The sequence below is a fragment of the Dermacentor variabilis genome, chromosome 10, assembly GCF_050947875.1.
Source record: "Dermacentor variabilis isolate Ectoservices chromosome 10, ASM5094787v1, whole genome shotgun sequence".
NCBI classification, from domain to species: Eukaryota; Metazoa; Arthropoda; class Arachnida; order Ixodida; family Ixodidae; genus Dermacentor; species Dermacentor variabilis.
The window spans coordinates 51402499-51427608 of record NC_134577.1 but is presented as its reverse complement, the minus strand read 5'-3'; the positions used below and the strand labels follow the sequence as shown (position 1 = coordinate 51427608).

The following is a 25110-nucleotide window of genomic DNA, read 5'->3' as shown; positions in this document are numbered from 1 at the left end:
GGTAGGTGAGGGGGGGGGGGGGGGGTATTCCGTAAGTGTCCACCTAGTGGACATGTCCATTTCCTCTGCTACTGAAGTGCTCATTGGCTAGGGGCGCTTGTCTCCTTCCTGACGCATACCCCAGCACAGCCAATCACAACTTCAGCAGCAGACCAAATGGACATATAGAGGTGGACACTTAAAGCCCATGCCCCCCCCCCCCATTTCTTTTTCTTGATTTCAACTACGAGTTAATAACATCTTAGTTGAAATCAAGAAAAAGAAATGGGCATGGGCAGGACATGTAATGAGGAGGGAAGATAACCGATGCTCATTAAGGGTTACGGACTGGATTCCAAGGGAAGGGAAGCGTATCAGGTAGCGGTAGAAAGTTAGGTGGGCGGATGAGATTAAGAAGTTTGCAGGGACAACATGGCCACAATTAGTACATGACCGGGGTAGTTGCAGAAGTATGGGAGAGGCCTTTGCCCTGCAGTGCTGCGTAACCAGGCTGATGATGATGATGACGACAACGATGACTTAATGAATAGCCAACCCCCCCCCCCCCCCCACTTGATTTCAAACACATTTGTGTTGGCGCTATAGGGACGAGCCTATATGACGTTGACACAAGTTCAGCTGCCGACAGTGTGTGCAGAACTTTGTACAGTGAATGTGAACGCCTCACCATAAGCGTTATTTCGTCGTCAGTGCGCAAGTGCAGAACGATCTGGGAGAGCACTTTGTATATAGAACTACTATTAAATTGCGTGCCCTGTAGAATGCACTGATTCGCCGAATCGAGCACGATTTATTTACCGAGACACTTTATTATTTATTTAATAATAAATAATAAAGTGTCTCGGTAAATAAATTGTGCTCGATTCGGCGAATCAGTGCATTCTACAGGGCACGCAATTTAATAGTAGTTCTATATACAAAGTGCTCTCCCAGATCGTTCTGCACTTGCGCACTGACGACGAAATAACGCTTATGGTGAGGCGTTCACATTCACTGTACAAAGTTCTGCACACACTGTCGGCAGCTGAAATTCTTACCTTTCCTTAACGTACCGTATACCCGTATCAGCCAAAAGCATAATTCCCAGTAGAAGAGTGTGCCTAAAGCTTCAGTGCACGCCGAGTCCGATAAATCTACACAGCACCCACGAGGAAAAAAAAAGTAAGCGTGCTTAAGCGACCTGTTAAAACATGCATGGATTGCATCGACTCGCGTCGGCTCACCTCCGTTCTTTCATCGGTGCTTGTATCCGCACCTAAGCGGCACCGACTCTGTTTAAGTTCGTCCTCGCGTTTAATCTTGTTACTTGCTTACATTTGAGAATCGCGTGCTCGGAGTAAGGACTAAACATTCAAAGAAAAAAAGAAAGGGGGGGGGGGGTACAAATAAGAAGCAGGTGAAAAAAAAAAGTTTGAGCTTAGTATCAGCAGACGACGCTTCAAAGCAGAAGTCGGAAGACTGGCGGCTCGCAAGAACATACGAAAATATAACAGGCATGTACGCACCGTCGTAGCAGAAGCGGCTGAACTCCGAGTTCGACTTGTTTATTCATGCGGCGCCCCGGTTTCGCCTGAGAATCTCTTTCCTCCAATTTCGTTTAACACCAAAATATCGACAAGAAATTATGGAATAACGCTATTATGAAAGAAAACAAAATCGGGAAACGGGTAGGAGCAGCAGCAGACCCGTCGTCTTCAAAAGGAGAAACAGCCCGGAACGAAATCTTCCTTCAGAAACTTATAATACGAAAGGCGGCAGACGACGGGTCGGCGTACAGATTTTGAGCTCGTGGCGCGCGCTCTGTAAGCCGCGAGAACAGAGAAAGAAGGAGAAAAAAAAAGACAAAGCGCTTGAAGAAAAGAAATTGAGCATACGGGCTGCCAGGCAGGCGGGTGTGCGAACAGTGGCGAAGTGAACAACGCGCCCGTCCTTACTCGCACGATACGAGATCGCCGTAATCAGATAAGGCCTCGGTCAAAGAGGGAGCGGAGATCGGCGCCCGCGGTCCTTTGCGCACGTCAGGCTGCCGAAGGGCGTCGAGCGGCGAAACGTCTCGAGTTTGAAGACGAGAGCCCGCTCGGGCATGAATTCCGCCCGTGACGCGATATGGCATCGGAGGAAAGCCGAGTTGCGGTGCTGGCAACTGTCCAATGCCGCCATTTTCGCGTCTCTGATTGGCTCACGTGGGTGCTACGGCTTCCCCGATTGGCTAAAAATTTGAACAGGCGGAATCGGACCATGTGAAGCACGATAAGTCGAGGACACACGGGCTGCTATAGGGGACCTGCACAATGCCGACAACCTTGTGCAGTCAGGCGGCGCTGGTTCTTGGGCGCCATTGTGAGCGATATAACGACACGATCGGGTTCGAGTATCCGGTTACCAACCCCGTCACGTGCATGTGTGTTTTGTGCAGTTTCTGCATCGTTCCTTCGCTGAAATTCAACCTGGCGACCTACAGCTGCGGCCCGCTATGCAAGCAGTGTGTATACGTACAAATTTGCGATCTTAAGGCACACATAAGTGCGCAAAATTTAGTATGCCGTTCAAAACACCGAGTGAACTCGGCCACTTCGTGACCGCACCAACCGTTTGTCCGTATTTCGCACTAATTGTAACAGTTAAGTGCAGCTGCTCCGATTCAACAGTCACACAGTATGTTAAAAGAATGTACACAGCATTTTTCGCATCAACGAGTTACTGCGGATCACCGTAATGAGCCGGCTCATTCGCCCAAAACCGCGTAGACGGCAGCAGTCACGTGATGATATGCCGGGCAACGGTGGCCGCGACGAGCTAGCCTGATCACGTGGCCGAATACTGTAGCGTTTGCGAGGTCACTTCAGCAGTGCCATATATAATCGCGTAGGATTGCTACACGTGTACAGAAGATATCGCAGCATGCCGCCGCTTCTTGATCTGCTTCCCTCTTTTTCGTGTAGCCTCAGACAGGCTGGCCGACGTTTCGGTGGGTCGGCCTATATTGTATTCTAAGGAGTGGGATGACCTCAAAATAAAACAAAACTCTGGCTTTACGACATAGATGCATATGCCTTAAACTCATAGTACACTACATGCTACCAAAAAAGCTACATAGTTAAAAAAACACGTTATTGAAATGGCAGACAATAGCGTGCCCGTCAATGAGTCAGCCACACGGGCACATTCGGTCTATATGCCTCTTCAATTAAAGAGCTGTTTCCATTAAAACAAGTCACCCCGTACATAGTGTCCACGAAATGCCACCAGGGACAGAAACTGGCAAACGACTAAGCCTGACTAGGGGACCTAAGTCGTGCGCTAGCGATACGACGTACAACCTTTGTCAAAAAAAAAAAATGTATGGAGATGTTACATTCGCTTCGGCGTCTTCAAAGCACAAGGACTGCACAAAAAATCGCCAGCAAGGTGCTCTATGTAAACAGGCCGCAGCGACAGTACAACCAAGTGGCTCTAGACACGTCTTTCTGAGTTACAACGTGTTGTCACGGCACAGTGATTTTTCATTCGATCAGGTTTTTTTCAATGGAGTACCGACACCAAATGTGTGACTGCCCAGAAGAGAGTACAATATACGATATCCACGTATAATGTAAGAATTAGTGACCATGCAGTGGTGACACTAAGTAACTCTCTTTTCTGTTTTAGTTGCCAGACCGAATAGGCTATTCGTAATCGGCGTTCATTTTACGAGCCTCTAGACTTTGTACAGAACAGCTAAGAACCCATGCTTTGAGCTGTGTTTTCTCCTTGCTCGTGTACAGTGGACAACGTGGCGGCAAGAACAGTACGAACGGAAACAGTTTATTTGCGTTCAGAGTCACTAAAATTCCTTCATTCTGCGCTAACAGTTAGAAGGTACCAAAGGGTCCATTTACAAGGAAGTCCATTCTGCAAAGCGTATTATTATTCAGGTCAAGTTTTGGAACTCTAAATCCAAAATAACCTTTGTCTGAGTGCCAATTGCGTGTAGCTTTTCAAATTCGACCACCCAGTACATCTGATAACGGCAGAACAGCGGGCTACCGTCTTAGCCCCCACCTTCACAAAAATTCACGTTTAGACGGTTTATAGAAAGTTTATTTACATTTTTCGGCGACGTCCAGTTGCAGCCTATAGGCAGCTTGTTTACTTATGGCATTACACATTTAGTATAGTAATGCTTACAGGCTTTCTGCAAACACATTCTGGACTCTATGGGACGACACTAGACCAAAGGAAACGCAGTTGACAACAGCTTTTCTGAAGAGATATCATATAATTTTTACAGAGTCAAAAGGTCGATTCAATAAAAAGCTGTACGCATGAAGCTTACAGAAATGTCCACCTTTGCAAAGGAACGCACAAGGTTAGCCAAGACCTGCGTGCGGGCTTGCTCGTCCAACACGAAAGAAGGTAATGTTCAGCAATCAAATGAAGAAGGACAAAAAAGAAAGGCATCCAAGGAGTCAGCACATCGTGTATTATTGATATAGTTGCGCATTTCAAACGATTCACACAGGAACACTTACACTCAAATACGAAAAGTGCATTAACCTTGCAGATCGTTAAGTATAAACCAACTGCACGCGATGTCGTACAACACTAAAAGCGCCCCGAGTGGCGTTGATTTCCCGAAAGGACTGTTATATACATGGCGGGTTCGACGCCCGCTCTCCAACCGCGAGTTCTCGCAATATGCAGTCCAAACAACGCAAGGCATCTGTGAAGCGTTGACGGCGACCGCCATTCCAGAGACGCCTACTCACCGACCAACGCCAGGATGACCGTCAGCAGAGGCCCGGCCGGGAAGTTGATCGTCGAGTTGAACTCCAGCATGTGCAGTAGCTCAACTGCAAACGAGAGGGAACACAGAACGCACGGTAACTTACAACCAATTAATCCATACATCGTAAGCACGCTTTCGAAGGCCGATTTTGACCGTACGGAGGAGTCTCTCGTACAGCCGTGGAAAGTTCCGAGCGCAAATCTCGAACGAGAAACTGTTCCGCCTCAAACACACAGTTTCGACAGACACACTTGTCTTGGCAAGTCCCTCAGTGTCGAAACGTCGGCTACGCGCTAACAATCCTCTTGCTCGGCCACTGTTGATCGCTGCTTGAAGCGGGTATTTAGATGCTGCGATGGGCAATTAGGAAATTTCGTAACAGCGTTTCCAATTCGCCTAAAACTTTGAAATTTCTTTAGCGTGTGTGCGAGACAAAGGTTATTCTTATCAAACTACACAGACGATTTACAAAACTAGAGGAAAGTGATCAAAGACCGGCTAGCAAGTGCAGTTTCCGCCAGGAACCAACGCTTCGACAAGGGAGCTTTATCCCTTGTCGCGTTATCTGGGTGGAGACAAATCACCTGACGAAGACAAGCCCGCAATTCTTCTCTAATTTCATCTACAATAGCGATGTGATAGCAAAATATGCGATATTTCGCGTCCGTGTCCTGTGCGCCGACTGCTCAGAATGTTGATACTGCGTTACGTCAGACTATGAACAGCAGTCTCTTGAACACGCAATGACATGTTACATTCACAAAGCACGTAACCCACCCGCCGTGCACATGGTTTTCGTATTCCAAGAATGCGTCACAGGGAAACCGTATATTATCGACCAGTAGGCCAAATACGTGCGCGCTCGCGACTGAAATTTTGATAGTAGGTGGACAGGTTAGCCGAGCAACGGACTTGACATACTACTACAGGTTTAATATAGAAGAAGAGATCAAAGTATGAGAGCAAAGGAATTAAACGCACACGCATCCACTCGCACAACTCGGAAAAGGGCAACAGTGACCGCCATGAAAAGTGGAGCTTCATGGCCCCGTCAATAAACAAAATGTTACCTGTCTCTATGGTAGGCCAAAGGGACAGAGATGAATAACATCTTCTTTGTTGAGGGTGCTTTATCCACTTCTTACTTCGTTCATGTGACGTTGATCAATCTTGCCCCTTCCCGATTTTTGTTGTTTTCTTTCTTTTCTCTTTTTTCCCCCTGTCCTTTGATATCTACTTATAGAGGTATTAAACCTGTAGCATAACGTCAAGCCTCTTGCTCGGGTAGCCTCTCCACCTATCATCTAAATCTATGCTGTCACCAGCCCGCACGTATTTTGGCATACTGGTTTGTATGTACGGTCTTTCTGTGATAACATTCTCGGAATACGGAAGTTGTGCGCACTGTAGGTGGGCTATGCGCTGTCAATAACGCATGACGGCCGTGCATATACAAGAGACTTATTGCCCTCGGCTAGCGGCCCGTCGTAACACAGCACCAAACATTCTGGGCAGTTTAGGTTTACCCCACAGGGTCAAAACGTAAAGAAATCGTATATTTTTGTTCACTAGTGTTTATATGCCCGATAATATATATATATATATATATATATATACGCTCAAACTTTCTTAGCAGACGCAAATCGTAATTAATAAACGCAACTATCATTTACCACAACGCGCGTAGTTATACGACAATTTAATAAATTTGCCCATGCATCACAAATGGCATGCCATATTTGACTGATTGGTACGGAAGCTTTCGTGGCGCTAGGACGAGGTTTGATCAAAGACCGGCTAAATACTCAGTCTGATTATTCGAGAGATGGTAGTACAAAAAAAAAACAAAAAAAAAAAACATCGGTGCATAGAGCCGCGCTAAAGCAATGTATAATGCGAATTAAAAAAGTCCGGGCACGATCGAGTTCCGATTTGGAAAGATAAGGCAGTATAGTGCAGCTTCAGCAAATGACTGCAACTGTGTCAGACCGACGGGGTGTCAGACTGTGTCAGACAACTGTGTCAGACAACTGTGTCAGACTGCAACTGTGTCAGCACGGCGTGACGCACGCACCCACGATTCGGCGACGATTGGCGTTCTGCGTTGGCCCAGTGGCGCTCGCTGCGTCGTACAGACGCTCGAAGTCGAAACGTGTGAACCAAGCCTCTCTCGTCAGCGGAGCGACGCCGCTCGTCGGAGCGTTTCGCATCTAAGAATCGCAGCAAGTGAAACAGGCACTATATACACTCCGTCTCACAAGTCCTTTGCAGCAGTGCCGAAGGCAAGAGGCGTACAGAGGTAACATCCTTGCGCAGCGGAATGTATAGATATAGTTCCGGGCTCAACTGTCTGAGATTATTGGCGGCATTAGCGAGTTTTACTTTCGCTCGGTAGGCGCATACGTTGTAGCGATACGTGTCGTGTTACGACCTTGGCGCACGCAGGCCGTATACCGCGAATTGCTGTGGTGATGAGCAGACGACGCGCCGCGGATGAACGCATCTCGAGGGGCATTCGGCCGTCCCATTGGCGAAGGAGTCCCGCAGCTTCCACAGTGCTGCAAGCGACACGTGATATAGAGTGCAGGTTGGCAACACAGGCTGCAGTCGCAGTAATAGGGGTAACAGCGTCCATACAGAAAAAGCTGCCCCTGCTACGCCTTCGCTGCCATCCAATAAATTTGGGGGTTTTATGCGCCAAAATCACTTTCTGATTATGAGGCACGCCGTAGTAGAGGACTCCGGAAATTTCGTGCACCTGGGGTTCTTTAACGTGCACCTAAATAAGTACAGCACCTAAAAAGAGTACGCGGGTGTTTTCGCATTTCGCCCCCATCGAAATGCGGCCGCCGTGCCCGGAATTCGATGCTGCGACCTCGTGCTCAGCAGCCTAACACCATAGCCACTGAGCAACCACGGTGGGTGCTGCCATCCATGCCCCGCTGTTATGTGGCAGTAATACGGGGAGGCGGTGCGTAGTCGCGACGTGTAAAACAAATCCGGTTGCACTTCAAGAAACACACAGTGGCGTAGATTGCGAGTACTTAAAAAAAAGGCAGGCCGCATTCATTCATTGGCTCTAACTTCCCAAAGCAACACTGGGGCTATGAGAGAAGCCACAGTGAACGGTTCCGGATTAAGCTTGAACCACCTGAGGACCTTTACCGCGCTCCTACATAGGTTATAAGTACACGGAGACGGCTTTCACATTCCGTTCCCATCGAAACGCGGCCGACGTGGCCGGGAATCGAACCCGGGACCTGGTTATCGGCAGCAGAAAGCCCTTTCTACCAAGCTGCCCTGGCTGTTGAGCGAAATCGTATGTTCCTTAGCAGCGTCTGCACGAATATAGGACAAGTAGGCGACGCATCGCATCCACGTAAACGGCGATAATGCGCAGGGAAGCAAGGCGAGTGCGATTTGAGACAAAGTCGTCTCGCGAGGCGCCATGCAAACGCTCACGTATCGCATCGACGGAGAGGGGGAAAACTGAGACGTGCTGCCAGGCCATGTGTCCAGTCGCCGGCGGAAGTCGGATCGCCGGAAACAGCTACCGGCTTGCTTCGCACGATGAACCGATGCGGCGCGTGTAACGCTGTCGCATAGATGTTACCGTGATGCGTTAAGAATTGTCGCACGCTACTGTGGCATTCATGCAAGCGCGGCCTCTCGTCACGTGTACAGGAATAACATTTGGCTCAGGCGTCAGCGAGTAAATTGTTCGGCCGCTACGCAGAATTATTTCCTGTTAGAAAAGTTGTGCAGGGCAGTACTTTTCTTTAAGGCACCGGGAAGCTCCAAAGCGAACAATGCAAAACTAGAAAACATCACTTTAGGAACGACGCTCTTTTTTAAAAAGCAAGCTGTATCAGTGAACTTCCGTGTCGAAAATTCATTTTTTCTTCTTTCTTTTTTTAAAGATCTCGAACATTTATGACTCCACCTCTCCCCCCCACCCCCACCCCAACTTCCCTTCTTTTTTTCTGACGAGAATGTCAAGGCCTACACGTGTCTCAGTGCTTTACGGCTGCCAAGCACAAACGCGAACGACTCCGTCCGCTCCGGTGACCTAGAAACAACGGCTGCTTGAGCGCGTTTTCCGGAATTAGAAGAAAAGCATTATGACGAAGGGGGCGAAGAACTGCGACATACCGTGCGCAGCTAAAGAGGGCAAAAAAGGGCCACGCGTTCTAGTAATAGAGGTTCAAACACACCGTCTCAGAAAACAACAATTAAATATTGGCTTTCGCGAGGTCGGCTTAGGGCGCGATCGATTTAAACAAAGGCGGAAACGTGGAATTAGAGCTATTTCGAGGAACCGAGAACACAACACGATACGCCTATGTAGACGAAGCAAGGAAGTGTACAGAAGAGAGCAAAATGTCCGCAGATATATATATGCCAGTATGAGCAACCGATGCACCAATGATCGAAAATAGCGAAGCTGCGTAATACCCCAGTCACCTTCACCTTTCTGAGACACAATTTTTCCGTCCTGCACATTGTACGTCGACACGCTTCTTTTATGCGTTCCCCAAAACTCCTCAAAAGAGGTCAAGCACTGGTCGCCCTGCAGACCGGACCACCTCTGAACTTGATCTGCCGCCGTCTCGAGAGCTGCTTCGTTTACATTCTGCCACACCGAGCAGCGTCGAAAACAACACGAAACACGCAAGTCAGCAGCGGCAGCCCCCCACGCGGCGAGTGTTTCAGTCCCAGTTTTTCCGCCCAACCGCTAGTCCATTCCTTCAGTCCTTTTTTTTTTCTTTTCTTTTTCTTCCCCAATACAATCTGAATGTTGAGCTTCTCCCAAGTCTTATCCGTATCCTCATCCCTACTACCATTCTTCACGCTCGAAACGAGAAACAACAAAAAAGAAAGCGAATTCGCCCATTCAAAACCGGGAGATTAAATGTGCGAGCGAACAAGACATAGCGGAGAAGACGCGCAAGACGACTACCACGACGACTACGACGAGACCCATGGAACATGGCGGCGTCCCTGCGCACTGGCACCCGCCGCTATCTCTCCAGTTGTTTTTTTTTTTTTTCCTTCGCTCTCATTGCGTTCCGGGAGACAGATTTTCTCGTTTATTTCCTTTCCGTTTCCCTCGCCCCAACGCCCATCTATGTTGCTCCTTCTCGGCCTGCGAGAGAGAGAACGTGAGAGGGAGGGCGAGAGGCTTAATCAAAAGCCGTACTAAATCATTCCGACGCAGAGCAAACGGGTTATTTATTTACACAGGCAGACAGAGCTTCGTTCGTCGTCGTCCGACTCGAAGCCCGCCCTCCTTTCTCCCTTCTTCCTGGCTGGCTCAGAACCAACGCACCACGATTCGGCGCATCCTACTTCTACTTCTTCCTTTTAGTCTTTTTTTTTTCCTTACGCGCAAAAGGAAGCCGCCGACTTCAGCGGCAGCCACGGCAGCACGCGGCACGCCTAATCTGTATGTGCCCCTTCCTCGGATTTGTACTTCCCGAAAGAGCACCCGAGCAAAAAGAAAAAGGAAAGAAAAACAGGGAGAGACAAAAACGTTGGGAAAAAAGAAAAATTCAAACGCGAAGACAAAACTAGAGCGGGACAGATCACGCCACAACGAATGTATGATACAACGGGGACGCTAGATATGGCCGCTGCGTGTCGCCGCCTCCTGTATATTGACAATATGCCTTGCCCAGTCACTCCGCAATGCGTGGGAAGCCAGTGGCTCACTGCAGCGGCGGCGCCACATTCATATACATTTCATACCTGTTGTTTCTAGAGCACGGACAACTACGTCGAGCTTACTCATTTGCGTGGAGGAAGGAACAAACGCTAGGGAGAAGCACGACGCCATGCAGCCATGTAGACAGGAAAAGAAATGCAGCAAGGGCTCTTGCTGAGGCTAACCACATTTATTTTGGTTCGGGACCCACCTGCGCCCTGAATCTTGAGAACCAGACCCTAAATGGTTGCTGGACATACGTGGGTGGATGGGGGCGCACGTGCCTGGAGCGCCCCCCCTGGCAACGCCATTGGTTCGCAGTAGCATTTCATGATGCCCCCGTCCCGATCGGCCGCCACCTGCCCTCCGCACGTTCGGCAACAGAAATTACCGTTTGCCCATCACGTGGCGAGAGCCTATTGCCCATGGTCGTGTGCGTTTCTTTTTATAATTAGGCTCCAAATTATCACGTGCCGTTACATAAGGTCTTTTTTTTTCTTTATCCATGCTTATTTGCTTTGCTTTATCCATGCTGTTTGCACGGCATGCGTTGAAAGAATGTTGACATTGCTCTCAACACGCACCATAAACTCTGACCAACTAATCGGAAAGCGGAGCCCTACAAGTGACCTACGGTTTTGGCGTCGATGGGCAGGCATCAAAGATGTCATCGGCCTATTTGCTAGAACAGCAGGTATTCATCCTATCGTGGGCGTGTGTGGTGCAAAATATGCAACGCCAGCGATCTCTTTTTCCCCTTTCTTACGTCTGCTGACTCCATCTTACGCGTGCGGATTTCCTAACTTGATCATACCACCTAAATGTTTTCCACCCTCGACTGCACTTTCCTTACCTTGGCACCCATTCCGTACATCTGATAGATTACAGCTTGCTTTTACATGGCCTGCCCATCTCCCTTTCTTCCTGAACTACAATATAGGCTATCACCATTTAATCTCCGACCCGTACCGTTCTCTTCCTGTCTCTTATGGTTGCGTCTAATACTTCTCGTTCCATCGCGCTTTGCGCGCTACTTTTGTTCTCAAGCTTCTTTGTTAACTTCCAGGTTTCTGCCCGATATGTTAGAAGCGAGAGAATGGAATGACTGAAAAATACAGGAGGTTATGTCTGTTCGTTTATGCCTAGAGGGGGAAAACTGGCGCTGGCGTCTCTGTTCGACTATCGACTAGAAGTCCTCCTTTTACATAAGCAGCTCCAACTCTGCGCCAGTTGTCAGCCACCGGGCAGAATTTCTGCTCAAAATGTTTACAGAGAAAGTTCCAGCATCGAGCATCGTACTCTTGCCCGCGTAGTGAGCGTGGAATTTCAAAGGGGCCTTGCAAGACATTTTGTTCAAAACAGAGAACACGCTGGAACGGGAGCGGTGCCTTTCAGTCAATACGTTCTTCGAGAAGGACACATGAAGAGAGTAATGTTTACTTTCTCCACTGCCTTTAAGACAATGTTTCCTACTTCTCAGCTGATGCGAATTTAAAAGTGATGAAGGAGAACTTAAAAAAGAAAAAGATAGCTGACGATTACGATACTCCCTAGAGCGAAATTTGAGCGCAGCTGTATACGTGCTTTCATGTAGACATATTGGCTGGCACGGACAATTTGTCTTGTGCGGCACGTTGCAAACGGAGCCAGGTGTGGCCCGACTGCCTCGCTAATCGTGACGCGTGGGCGCGATTCACAGCAGCCGCCGCAGACAGACCCCCACTCAGGCAGCGCTTTGTTTCCATACAGACGACACGCGCTACTCTGGCGCCATCTCGCAGCCATCGTCGCCGCAAAGTCCGTCGTGCTGGCCGCTACGCGTTTCTTCTCACGGTTTCGCTATACCCTCCTCCTCCGATTTCCTCCTCGCGCTCTCTTCGCTATCGCCGTCTTTATTCCGCGCTCAGCATAGGCTCTTTCACCCTTTTGCTGTGCTCGTTCGCTCAGTTACGAGGACGCCTAGGAATGACACCCACGCTCGCAGTAGGAACGGGCGGTAAGAGCTGCGCTAAAATATTACTGTAATGGAGATGGCACCCTTAAAGTGAAGCCGGGCAGCCGCCATAATACAAAAGGAATTGAATATAAATGAGCAAAAGACATTGCGAATAACCATGATCAACGAAAATAAGAAAATATATAGCGGAAACTTTTTCAGCAATATGGGGGAGAACCCAGGTAAGCATCTGGAAGTGGGCTTCACCCTAAGCAACCCGTGGCTTCGCTATGAATTTGTACAGGCAGCTCTCGCCATATGTGAACCATAGGTGCACATTTTTACTTTACATAACGTGTGTGACACCACTGCAATCGGAGATCTTGCATCAGCTTGTCTCTTCTCTGACCATGCTTTCAAAAGAAAGCCAGTTGCGCGCCAAATTTCTGCTAACTCATTCTGTGTTCCTGCTATAAATTAACAAATTATGCTTGCTGCCTATCATTCAGTGTTGGCCCGAAACATTTAGCCAAAAACATCGTACTTAACACCGGCATTAAATGGTTATGATTTAGAATGAACACCTTAGAAAATTGTATGAAAATCAGGATAATGCTGCTCAGCCAAAGGCAATATTTTGGCTCGAAATAACGAGCTTTGACTTTACAATTAGTCTGTCATTTACATGAAAAGAGCAAAAGCAACCCAAGTGTTAAAGAATTCAAACTAGTGCGGAACTCTCTGAAAGGCAATGCAACGGCAAGTGCTCGCGTCACCTACGTAGGAGATAACGTGGGAAAGTTACCACTCGATCGTTTTCTTTAAATTATTTTTAGCATACTTGATAGCAACGTCCTGACTATTGCTTCTTTCTTTTTCTTCTTTACGCCGTGCACTGTTGGTAACCCTTCAAGGTAGGCGTCTGACAAGTCTGACAAAGGTGCCGGAACGTGACGAAGCAAGCGCTGACAAGAGTGGGTGGGACGCGTTAACCACCGCTTCATCGTCTGCAAGAAGAATCTACACGTATGCATGCGCAAGCGAGCTCTTGCTTAAAAGTATGCCGTTATCATAAACAATTGCCCAAAAGCTAGAGTCCACGAGCTGTCACGTTGGCCTATGACCAAACAGACAATGCATAATACAGGAGGCATCGGAAACTGCAGAGGAGAGCGAGCGATTTCTTTATGCGATATTGTGGGCTCCCTGCTGTATGCAGTGGAATATTATTTCGCTCGCTTTTTCATAGCAGCATCGTCTAAGTGCGTTCCATTCACAAGCGTAAACGGTCAGATTTCTACCGGCCGCAACATGCCGACACCGCCCAGGCAACATACATTAGAGCGTTCTTTAGACGGTCTCTGCTGGTTTCACGTGGGTTGGCGTACTGGGAGCTGGATATATCGCAACCACTTTAAGAAAAGAAAACCACTATTTCGCGCATCTAGAGCATCGTAGCGAGTCACAAAAGGTATCAAAATGGAGGTCTCAAAAATACAAGAGACAATAATTGCTCACTACGTAGGTAAAATTAACGGTAGGGGCGTAATTAGAGTCATAATAGTCGAAAATTAAATCTAGCTCTACACTCCCGTAAAGGGTACACCGGCGTAGGTATAGACATGTTGAGGCAAACGCACCGTACAGCACCGTTTCGGGAAATGACGCAGGTTCGCTTGGACTAAGGCAGCTGTGCTCACGCGAGGCAAATGTCCAGAAGGCGGCAAGAAGCAAGAATTAGTCGCACAGTAGCTAAAATGAACAGTACGAGCATAACTCCCGCCAATATAGCCGAAAATTACCCATTGCACTATACTCCTGTAAAGGGTGCACCGCCGTAGATATCTGCATGGTGAAGCAAAGCCGACGTACGGCAAATTTTGGGGAAATTAGCGAATTCGCAAGCACTAAGCAGGGCCTACGCAAGGCAAAAGCTAGATCTGGAAGCAAAGTAATTAACACAGAAAGCTCGGATAGTTGGTGTTGATGGAGTTGCTGTGATATAGTTACTAGCGCGAACAAGACTTACAGGAAAAAGCGGGACAGGACAGAGCGTTAGATTCGGAAAAACATGCCAAGACGCCACCATATGCTCAAATAAATGTGCATACAGACGCATAAACAAATGTTCCAAGTGGAAAACAACCAAGTGCGCAACGAACGTGCTAGGCGCCCACAACAAGCCATTAGAAAGCATTCGCAAGGTTCTTCTCAAGGTACAACACATCTTTATCAGTTAGTTTCAGTGATGGAGCAATTACAGATTCCACAGCAGCTTTTGAAATGCAATACGCCTCAAATATTTCCCTATCTGCCTTGCGAACCGTCTGAACATTTGCGTGTTACGAAAACACAATCAGCACTTACGCGTACATCTACGGCAGTGATCAGCCAAGTGAATAGCGCCTGCCAGAGCGTTTGCAGAATTTACAACAGCCACCTTTGAGGATGCTCACAAGAAGCGATAATTAGAAGCAGAGTAGCTAACATTAAAAGTACGGGCGTAATTTTGGCCAGTATAGTCGAAAATTAAACACTGCAATATACTCCTGTAAAGGATGCACCGCCGTACACAAGGACATGCTGAGGCAAGGCCGACATACGGCACACTTTCAGAAGCCAACGTACGGTACACTTTTGGGAAACGGAACCTGTTCGCTTGGACTAAGCGGCTGTGCTCACGTCAGGCAAATTTCTAGAAGGCGGCTTCATCGGTGCTCACAAGCAAGAATACTTCGCAAAGTAGCTAAAATAAACAGTACGGGCGAAACTCGCGCCAGTACAGCCGAAAATTACCCGTTGCACTATGCTCCTTTAATGGTGCACCGCCGTAGATAACGACATGATGTGGCAAGCCGACGTACGGAACACTTTTCGGAAATGGAGCGAATTCACTATGACTAAGCAGGGCTTGCGCGAGGCAAATGCTAGATCTGGAATGCGCCTTTCCCGATGCAAAATATTCAAATCGATCACCAGTAATCGATGTTTTATATCACCAGTTTGGACATGCTGGAGCCGTTTCTTATCCACTTAAGGTCATCCAGCAGTTAGTAGAGGCGCGGCACTTTGAGAATCAGTTTTCGCGCTCCGGCGATGTTGTGATTTTTGACGGACCTTTGTGCGAACTAATGTGCGCATGTTGTAGCGCAAAGATGCACGGCTGTCGCCTTCTGCTGCGCTAGAGAAAGAAAGCGTGCCGCTCACGATTACGCCGCGCTAGCATCAAAATTTTGTAAACAAATGACTCCCAGCAAGTCAAGCATAAAATTATATCGCCAGCTTTACCGTCCGACAGTGATGAGCGGTGATAATTAACCGAAAATGACGCCAGCTGTTCACCAGTGAGCTTTGGTTTGGAGTCCGAGTCGTTTTATTTCGCCAAAGTGTATTTCTGAAGATCCGCCGCATGTCCAACATGCGGACCTGGCATTTTCAGCCAGTTTAGGTTTCGCTTCTCTCGAAAAATCCCGACAAGGGACGCTGCCAGTGTCGCAACAGAGTTATCGTAAGTCGATCCCATGGCGTCGTCCCGCGCGGCTGCGTCGCGAGAAAAGCGTCGCGCTCGAAACTATGCTGCGCCCGCACTTCAATTTAGTGATGAGGACTCGAGTTATGATTCCAAAGATGACAGCAAGGCAGATTCAAGCTCTGACGGCGACAATGTTTTAAGTCAGCATGAGAGATCCGCAGCTGTTAACCGGCGAGCTTACTATACGGCAAAGAGCGGTCTACTTCCTTGTGCGCGCTTATCTGCCGATCTTTTCACACGACCTCAGAGCTCCACTGATTATATTCAGGGTGCATACTTCGCTGGGTTATGACGTGCTGCCATCGGCAGCAAAGAAACTTCCGTCCACGCCATGAAGACGCCTGTAGCACATCTCGGCCAATCTAAAATGAACAGTACAAGCGTAAAGGCTGTTTCACATGGCGCGAGTGGGGCGAAAAAAAAATCGTTCTGCCGCGCACGTCGCAGAGCGATTTTCTCTCACAGCTTTCACAAGCGTTTGCGGCAGCGCGATATCCGTCGCAGCGACGCGCAAGGTTACCTCCTGATCACAAAGTATCCATTCCTGCATCGTCAAATAAAAACAACATGGAAACTAGTCAAATATTCGAATTTTCCTATTTTTATTCGATAATAGAATAGGTACACAATTTTTATCGTTTAAAAGCGTTGAAACTTTGCAACAGGTTGCAGATACGGTGAGTGAGGTGCTGCACAACACCGCAAGTATGAGCGTGCGGCTTGCGCGGCGTCGGTGGAGTGGTTCCGTTTAGTACACTCTAGTTTCGTTGTTACTATGGAAGCCGCAACTTATTTTCCTGGATGAGTATTTGCTTTTGCAGAAGAACAAACTACTGTTGAGTGTGCATGTATATAAGCAGCCGGCGCAATTTGTAGGGATGAAGAGGTTGACGACGACGGCGATCAAGTGGGTATGTGCGTTATGTTGAAGCGGCGTCCTTCTGCCGACCTGGATAGGGTGCAGCTTCTCCTTTCAAACGAATTGTGTAAGCAAAAGAAAAAAAATGTATGAAGCTCCTAAGCCGCAAACGCTGGTGGGTATGCCCTAAACATAGCTAGAACTGACGCGCTACATTGCTCCACAGAGCTACCAACGCGCGGTGAAACACACGTTGCCCCTCCCACATCGCGCCGATCGCTGCGACTGAACGACGGTGCGACCAACTTGTTGCAATTCAGTCGCGGAGAGCCCACGACGTCGCGGCGGTCGCTGAGCGACGGAATTCGCTGTGTCGCTGACTGATAATCGCGCCATGTGAAACAGCCTCAACTCGCGCCAATGCAGCCGAAAATTGCCCACTGCACTATACTCCTATAAAGGATTCACCGCCGTACATAGAGACATCGTGAGGGAAAGCCGACGTGTGTCACTTTTGGGAAATGGAGCAAATTCGCTTGGATAAGCAGGGCTTACGCGAGGCAAATGCTAGACATAGAAGGCGCCTTAGCCGATGTTCACAAGAAGCGATAATTAGAAGCAGAGTAACTAACATTAAAAGTACGTACATGATTTTGGCCAATATGGTCGAAAACTAACCACTGCGCTATACTCTTGTAAAGGCAAAGCCAACGTACAGTACGCTTTTGGGAAACAGAGAGAATTCGCTTGGCTGTGCTAACGCGGGGCAGCTGTCTCGAAGGCGGCTCCGTCGGTTCTGTCAAGAAGCAAGGATCAGTCGCAGAGTAGCTAGAATGAACCGTACGAGCGTAATTTGCGCCAATACAGCCGAAACTTGTAAAGGGTGCACCGCCGTAGCTATAGACATCGTGAGGCAAAGCCGACACGGCACTTTTGGAAAATCAAGCGAATTCACTTGGATGAGCAGGGCTGATGCGAGGCAAATGCTAGATCTGGAAGTCGCATTTTCCGATGTTCACAAGACGCGATAATTGTAAGAGTAGCTAACATTAAAGGTACAGGCGTTAGTCGAAAATTCACCACTGTGCTATACTCCTGTAAAGGATGCACCACCGTACATATAGACATGTCGAGGCAAAGTCGACATACGGCCCATTTTTTGAAGCCAACGTACGGTGCACATTTGGGAAACGGAGCGAGTTCACATGAACTAAGCAGCTGCGCTCACGCGAGGCAACTGTCTAGAAGGCGGCTTCGTCGGTTCTCATAAGAAGCTAGAATTAGTCGCAGAGTCACTAAAGCGAACGGTGCGAGCGTAGCTCGCGCCAGAACAGCTGCGAATTGCCCGCTTCACTAACTCCTGTAAAGGGTGCACCGCCACACATATAGACATGGCGAGGCAAAGCCGACGTACAGCATACTTTTGGGAAATGCAGCGATTCGCTTCGGGTAAGCAGGGCTTACGCGAGGCAAATGCTAGATCTGGAAGGCGTCCTTGCGGATGCTTAGAATAAACTCTAATTAAAAGCACAGTATCTAAAATTAAAAGTACGGGGGTAATTTTGGCCAATAAAGCCGAAAGTTAACCCCTGCGCTATACTCTTGTAGAGGATGCACCGCCGTAGATATAGACATGTTGAGGCAAAGCCGACATACGGTACACGTTTGGGAAAGGGAGTGAGTTCGCTTGGACTAAGCAGGGCACACCTGCGAGGCAATGGAGTCTTGAAGGCGGCTTCGCCTGGGCCTACAACATGTGAAAATAAGTCGCAGAGTAGGTCAAATTAACGGTACGGACATAATTATCGCCAATGTAGCCGAAAATGAACTTCATCCCCAATCCACCTGGCCCCTTGGTCAAAGAAAGGAAGGGTCAATGAAGTGTCGACGCTAAAGACATCTCCAACGTAATTGCGGGTGAAATTTGAGACGGACTTGGTACGAAATGAGTGAACAATCAACATATGAAAGAGACAAAAGCAGACAGAATAAAGATATATAATCAACATTTAATTGTCAAGCCATTTCAACCACTATGTACGTCGACCTTCTCGTCCTGAGCGTGAACACTTGGCTGACCCTTCGCATACATCACTGGAATAGAAAACAACTTCACTGTGTGTTTCTGCCAGCCAGTAACTCATTTTTTTTTTTCAGGAAGTGTTTTAGTGGCTCCACTTAGGAGCTCAGCCATTCTGGACGTTTTGACTAAAGTTTATTTTGGTTAGGCGGCATGCCAAGCACCTCCGCCTTCGTGTTCCCGCGTGATCAGCGTCCCGTCAGCGTCTCATTGGCATCGGCTTCAGCGTCTACAGGTCTACCGGGGATCCCGCCCGCTGCTAATCTAGGGCACCTCAAGCCGTCCTCGCCCGGGGGACCTGAGAAGATGCTCTAGAGGCGTTTACCCAGGATACCCATTAAGAAGCATTGTTTGACATGTTAGCAGTCCCTTATACAGCTACGCTGCCTTAGATGTATCAGTTACTCTGATTGGCATACATCTGCAAAGGGTTTATTTTCTATCGATTAAAATTTTGCACTCGCTGCTAAAAAATTCTTACAGCGCATGCATTAAACATGTTAAAAGACATCTATCGGCTGTTTACATCTCATTTATTATAATAATATAACATGCACGATGTTTTTGAATTGAATCAACTGTTTCTTGTTATGCTTTCTTTTTGTCATATGTATTATGTTTATATTCCCCTCTCTACTTTTCCAAGTTTTATTGTTTATGTGACGAAGTGTCTGCATTATATAATTTCATTTCTTGGACCCATAACTAGCCTACGGCTACGGGTCCAAACAGTACTGGACACACTTTTATTGTATTTTCATGGAAAAAAATAAAGCATTTGAATTTGAAAGCTAGAAGCTGCGAGCGCTAGAGTACAATCTAAGGGGAGCCGAGCCGTATACTGTGACTCTAGTACAATAATACAGCTGTAGCAGCTGCATCAAAGCTTTTTTACCACTTTGAAGGCGAATCACAGTACACCCAAAAGAAACACTTGACAGTGTTCAAATATTGCGTTGTATCACCGTGGCGACACCGTGCAGCAGCTATCTAACCACACCCACAGCGAGAACGGGTGCGGTAACGGCTATTTTGGTGAACGTAAACGCGACTTAACGCCCAACTTCGCGATCAGCGACAAACCTGCATACGCATCGGCCCTCGACTGGATCTGGGTACAAGGCAAAGGTAGACGGTAAACGGATTCAAGCGTCAATGCGCATCGGAAATTCTAGAGAGCTTGCGAGGAAACGCCGCGCGCAGGAGCTATCACGTGTCCACGCTGCTGCCGTGGGTGAGTGCGCAGAATACAGTTGCATCGGCTTCTTCACTCCCACAGTCAGATCCGTCAGGCGTAATTCCAACCGTGCGATCCGGGTTCACTAAACTAAGGAAACAGAAGGCAGCTAGCTACTGAGCGGTTACGCGTAATCTTTTCGCACAACCTCCGTTTCATTATCGGCGCGCAACCTATGTACGCTACAGGGTAACCGCGTAGGCGGTTGCGCACCGGTCCTAGAAAATTTAACTAAACAAAACGACGCCTATAGGGCCTCACAACTCGATGTTACGGAGGCAAACCGCACCCGTGTGCAAGCTATCGATTAAAATAAAGAAGAGATACCGCAAAACAAGAACCGGATACAGTGAGAAAACCGAAAAGCGCGCGATACGGCTATCTTTTCATAGCGTCTGCTATGCACTGCATAGAAAGAAAGGAATTAAAGAAAAGATATCGGCGTCATCTACAAAGCTAACACACAAACACGAAACAAAAAAGAGGAAAGCGCGGTCGACAGCGGTTATCACTTTCAACAGTGGCCACAGGCGCGAAAGCAAAAATGTGCGCGGTGCTGGCCGCCAGAAGGAGCCTGGATCAGAAGATTAATAAGATAAAAGAACGACAAAGATATAAAGAGGGAGCGTGCTCCAGCGGCTTCCCTCGCCGCCGAAAGGGAAGGTTTCGGATCCGGATCGCTGCAGCCACAGAAGTCGCGTAGCTCACGTGTATAAAGAGTGAAAACTGAAGCCCGGGCCATACAGAAGGGGAAGGGAGGGAGAAGGTGTAGGGAGGTGAGCTAAGGTTGGGGAATAGGGGCGGGGTGGCCAAGGCCCGCGAAAATCTGTTCCCGGCCAATACAATCCGGGGCATTTCCGTCGCCCTGTCTCCTTCAGACGCCGCGACACACACTGCGTCGACGGCGTTCCCTTTCCTCCCGTTTTCCCCATCTTAATTTCCTGCCCCCGGAACTGGGGCTCCGGCGACTGGCGCGGAGAAAAAGGGAAGAAAAAAAGAAAAGAGCCTGGCGCGCCATCGGATAGCCTGCGCGCGCTGGAGATCCTTTCGAAAAGCCCACAACCGGAAGTCAGACAGGAAGCAGAACGCACACCCCCCTCCACCTCACCTCCACTTCCCTTACGTCCCTTTTTTGCCTTCACCATCCCAATACAAGCTTTTCCCCGACTCTCCACTGCGGTGCCTCTCTCAGTCTCCCCTCATGTTTCTCCTGATATCTCGTTCTTTCCCTATCGCCTTCCCCGGTACTCGAGGTGGCCGCTTTTAACGGAAGGGATCTTGCACCAGCTTGCGTGCACCTTGCTGAGCTTCAACCGCCGAACACACATAACCACTCACGCGCCAGCACGCAATCAAAATGACGGGCAAGAGCCCCGTGAACAGGCTACAAAACTTGGGGGAAACGGCAGAGCCGACGATATCGTTTCCGAATGGTCTCCATACGACGTCATATAGTGCGAAGGGTCGATGAAGTGATTTTATGACTTTGTCTAGGCCCATGCAGTCGTGTCCTTAATAGAGATTAAGGAATAATATAAAACGCAAAGACCGCCAAGGTAGCGGCCACTGCCAACAACGCAGCAAGGTATACGCACGCTGCATGTCGTGCCTGTCCAGGTCGCACGGTAGCTGCGCAACAAAGTACAGCGACGACATATCCGCCAGAGGTTGTCCTGCTCTAAATTGTGTTTGTCAAAGCGAAATTATTTGCTCTGAAGCGAGAAGGAATATGAATACCTCGCTAGCACATGAATGGCACTTCTGTGATATTACACAGTTGCCTCCCATTTCTGGTAAACCTTTGTCACAAGTTGTCGATACCAGCGTTGTTGAAATCTGCACGTTCACTTCTCCCGTTAACCTAGTAATTAACAAACGGTAATATGTTTACGGACAACATATAACTATTTACCTTTAGTACACGCAAGTTGCGCGTACGATGGCTACGCAGTGCGAAAGTGGCAGCGAGTGTTACCGGTATATGGTATAACGCAGCGCCAGGAGCGTAGCCAGGGGGGGTGGGGTCATATGGAGCTTCAGCCCCCCCCCCCCCCCGCCCCGCCCCAGAAATTTTTACGTGCTGTCATGCGACGCCAACCAAAACAATCCTTTGCGCCGGAAATCATGCTCGATGTTGTCTAGAATGGTCTTTTCACGCTCGAAAAGACATTTTGGCGCAAACATTGCGAAATCGGGTTGGATTTCACGGCAACGCCCATGCACCAGGAGTTGCATATCGTAACGCAAGGATCCCCACCGAGCACAAAGTTTCAAGGGCGTTTTGATGGCGAGCGGGCTCGTCTCGGCATCTTGCGGAGACCGCGGAATCTACGGAGCGCTTCGATTTCAATTCTGAAACTTTATGGGTATAAAGTTCTCATAGCCTTTCGATGCGAAAGGTGCACTGACATTCCCAAAATCGTTTTAGATTTTCAATTCCGGAACTTTGCGGGTTTAATGCTGTTATGAACATTTGACGCCAAAGGTGCATCGACTTTTCTAAAGCCCTACATCGGACCATACAACGAGACAAGCCAAATCAACACACTATCACACAAGTTGGCAAAGAACGCAGCTAGGTCCGATGAGACGAAGCGTTGTGGCGGTTCATCTGTGCCGTCATGTCACAGAAAAGAATTAAACATTTCATTTTTTTTTCACCTGCCATGTCATTTCTTTCATGTCAAGACACTAAAGCCGACACAGGTAACTACGTTCTTATTTATTTTTCTACTTGGACTTTTATTCGGGAGGACACATTGAGCCTCTTCTCTTTTTTTTTCTTTTTTCTTTCTCGGTACCCGCGGGCTGCCGAACCAGCCAGAGCACACGCGCTTTTCTCGTGCTGCATCGACCACCGCACTACAGTGTACTAGAATGGGCGCAGTGTGTACAGAAGGCGGAACGCGCCACGCACTGCTTTGAAGCCGGGAGCGTAGACATGTCCCGGATGTATGCGGCGGCGCTGCAGTCGCACGGGCTGTACGGACGCGTTCTCCGTGTGTTGCGGCCGGTTGCAGCGTGCTTCCTCTGAAGGACTCTGAAGGAATTCCTCGAGTTTCTGTCTCGTTGGGAGTCACATGCAAAAGGTCTTTGCGGCTTCTTGAGCCAGTCAACTGCAGATGGGCTCCGTGTGACATTGTGCAGCACTTTGGCTCTGTTAGAATACTTGGAAGGAGAGGGTTTTAAATACCTACTGAAATCTAGACTAAGCCAATATAAGTTGGAGACCTTCTTGTGAGGTAGTCGTGCAGATCCAACGATCACCCAACGCCGTCTCAATTTTTGATTGTTGTGAATTGCCTGTATTTTTATAACTTGGTGAAGGCAATGCAAACAGGGAACACAGAGGTCAATAAAGATTTGGTATCGCTACTTCACCCACCTGATAATTCTGACAAGGAAGGGGACGTTGCGTCACTTATTGAAGCTGGGAATCTGAGGCTGGTAGAGCAAAGGCTAAACAGTACTCCGGCAGAGCACCGGGCTTATGTGGAGGAAAGGAGCGATGACTGCCTCATCCATTATACATGGCAAGGTATGTCGTGCAGAATTTTTTTACTCGCAAGAAATGTGAGGACTGCCGCTCTCTTCTTTTGCAGAACTCTAGTGTCAGCAGCAGAGTCTCAAAATTCACGAAATTTGTGACAGGGGAGGATTGCTGTATCCCTCCAAGTTACTTTTTGAAGCACTAAAGAAACTTGCTGGAATATATTTGCAACCTTCTTCAGCAAGGAGGAGCTTTGCAGCAACAGCATAGTTTATGTCATGATTCTAGTGAAAGCTTTATATATGGCTATGGCATAAGCCGCAAATTACATGCTGATGATTTCAAATCAGCAGTTGTGCATTTTTATGTCCTAACAAGGCTGCACTTTTACGTTAAAAGTCTTAATCAGTGAAGAGAAGCACGACGAAAAAAGAAATTGCACTTTAATGTTAGCTATACTGTTCTTAGCAGGCTGGTGTAACATATGTATGCTGATCCTTCTTTGTCTTTTTTATATGAATGCACTACTTCTTCCGATGCATTTAAAAAGCTATTTTTAATATAACTAAGAAATGAATTAAGGAATTCATTTGCGCATATTAATTCCGCTGTAGGTGTCCATTGCTTGGGATGGAATGTACTCGCACTGTTTTTCTGTGTTTCGGCATAGTGTGTGTAGTTTTGCAGAGATCCCTTTTACTTGGCGTCTTTCCTACCTGTTTTAGTTCTTTCATAGAAATGTAGGATGTCGGTGTGTCTCATACTCGCACATGAGCCTGACGTTCGGGAGCACTTCATTATGTAAATAAAAAAATTCACGAATAAACTGTGCAAATGTAGTTGCGGGGGGTTCGCAAAACAGAATGAAAAAAAAAAACGAGGGACAAATGTTTATCGCGAAAGAAGGTAAATGCCAAGCAGGGAAGCTCTTTGGCTTTGGGCTATGTACGTACATATTGTTTTGCCTTCTCTTCTACAACAGCTGTTGAGGAACTATGCGCTTGACGTTGGGTCGCAGATGCCGCGGACACATATTTTATGGATGCGAAGTGCAAAAGAAAATGTGTGCACTTGGAATCCGAGTTGGTTTAAATCGATTCAATGTCCTTTACTACGGCGTTATTTCCTGCCAAGTTTTCCGTCCGAATAATTTCTGGTTACATGGCAGCGTGGATCAAAACAAATTTAACGGCTTTACGCAACTACTTCGGTGTCTGCAAAGCCTTTGCTGTCAGGTTAATAGATCCGTCTAATGGGCGTTGAGAGGCGCTAGGAGTGCATATATAATTCGTGTCTTATATGAAGTGAGTTTCGGGGATGCATCTTAACATCCACCGAGCATTTGCATGTATATTTGACTGCGACAGAAAATTGTTATCAAAATATCAACATGCAGCGCTGGCGCTGCACCGTCCGTTCCGTACAGCCCATGTTCCTATAGTGCCATCTCGTGCTATCTACATGAAGCGCCTCATCAGCGGCGAGCGCTTCCTGAACACACTGC

The 25110-nt window shown here is 48.0% G+C and overlaps 1 protein-coding gene across 4 annotated transcripts in view; it reads right to left on the bottom strand.

Annotated features, from left to right (window-relative positions):
- The window catches only part of LOC142560538 (membralin), a 235722-nt gene that overhangs the window by 12795 nt on the left and 197817 nt on the right, over positions 1 to 25110 (bottom strand). For 3 of the 4 annotated variants that reach the window (XM_075672715.1, XM_075672716.1, XM_075672717.1), the window contains one exon: positions 4749 to 4832. The exons of the other annotated variant lie outside the window; for it this stretch is intronic. In XM_075672715.1, the coding sequence (XP_075528830.1) occupies positions 4749 to 4832 (84 nt within the window). The remainder of the gene's footprint in view (positions 1 to 4748; positions 4833 to 25110) is intronic. 4 annotated transcript variants of the gene reach the window in all.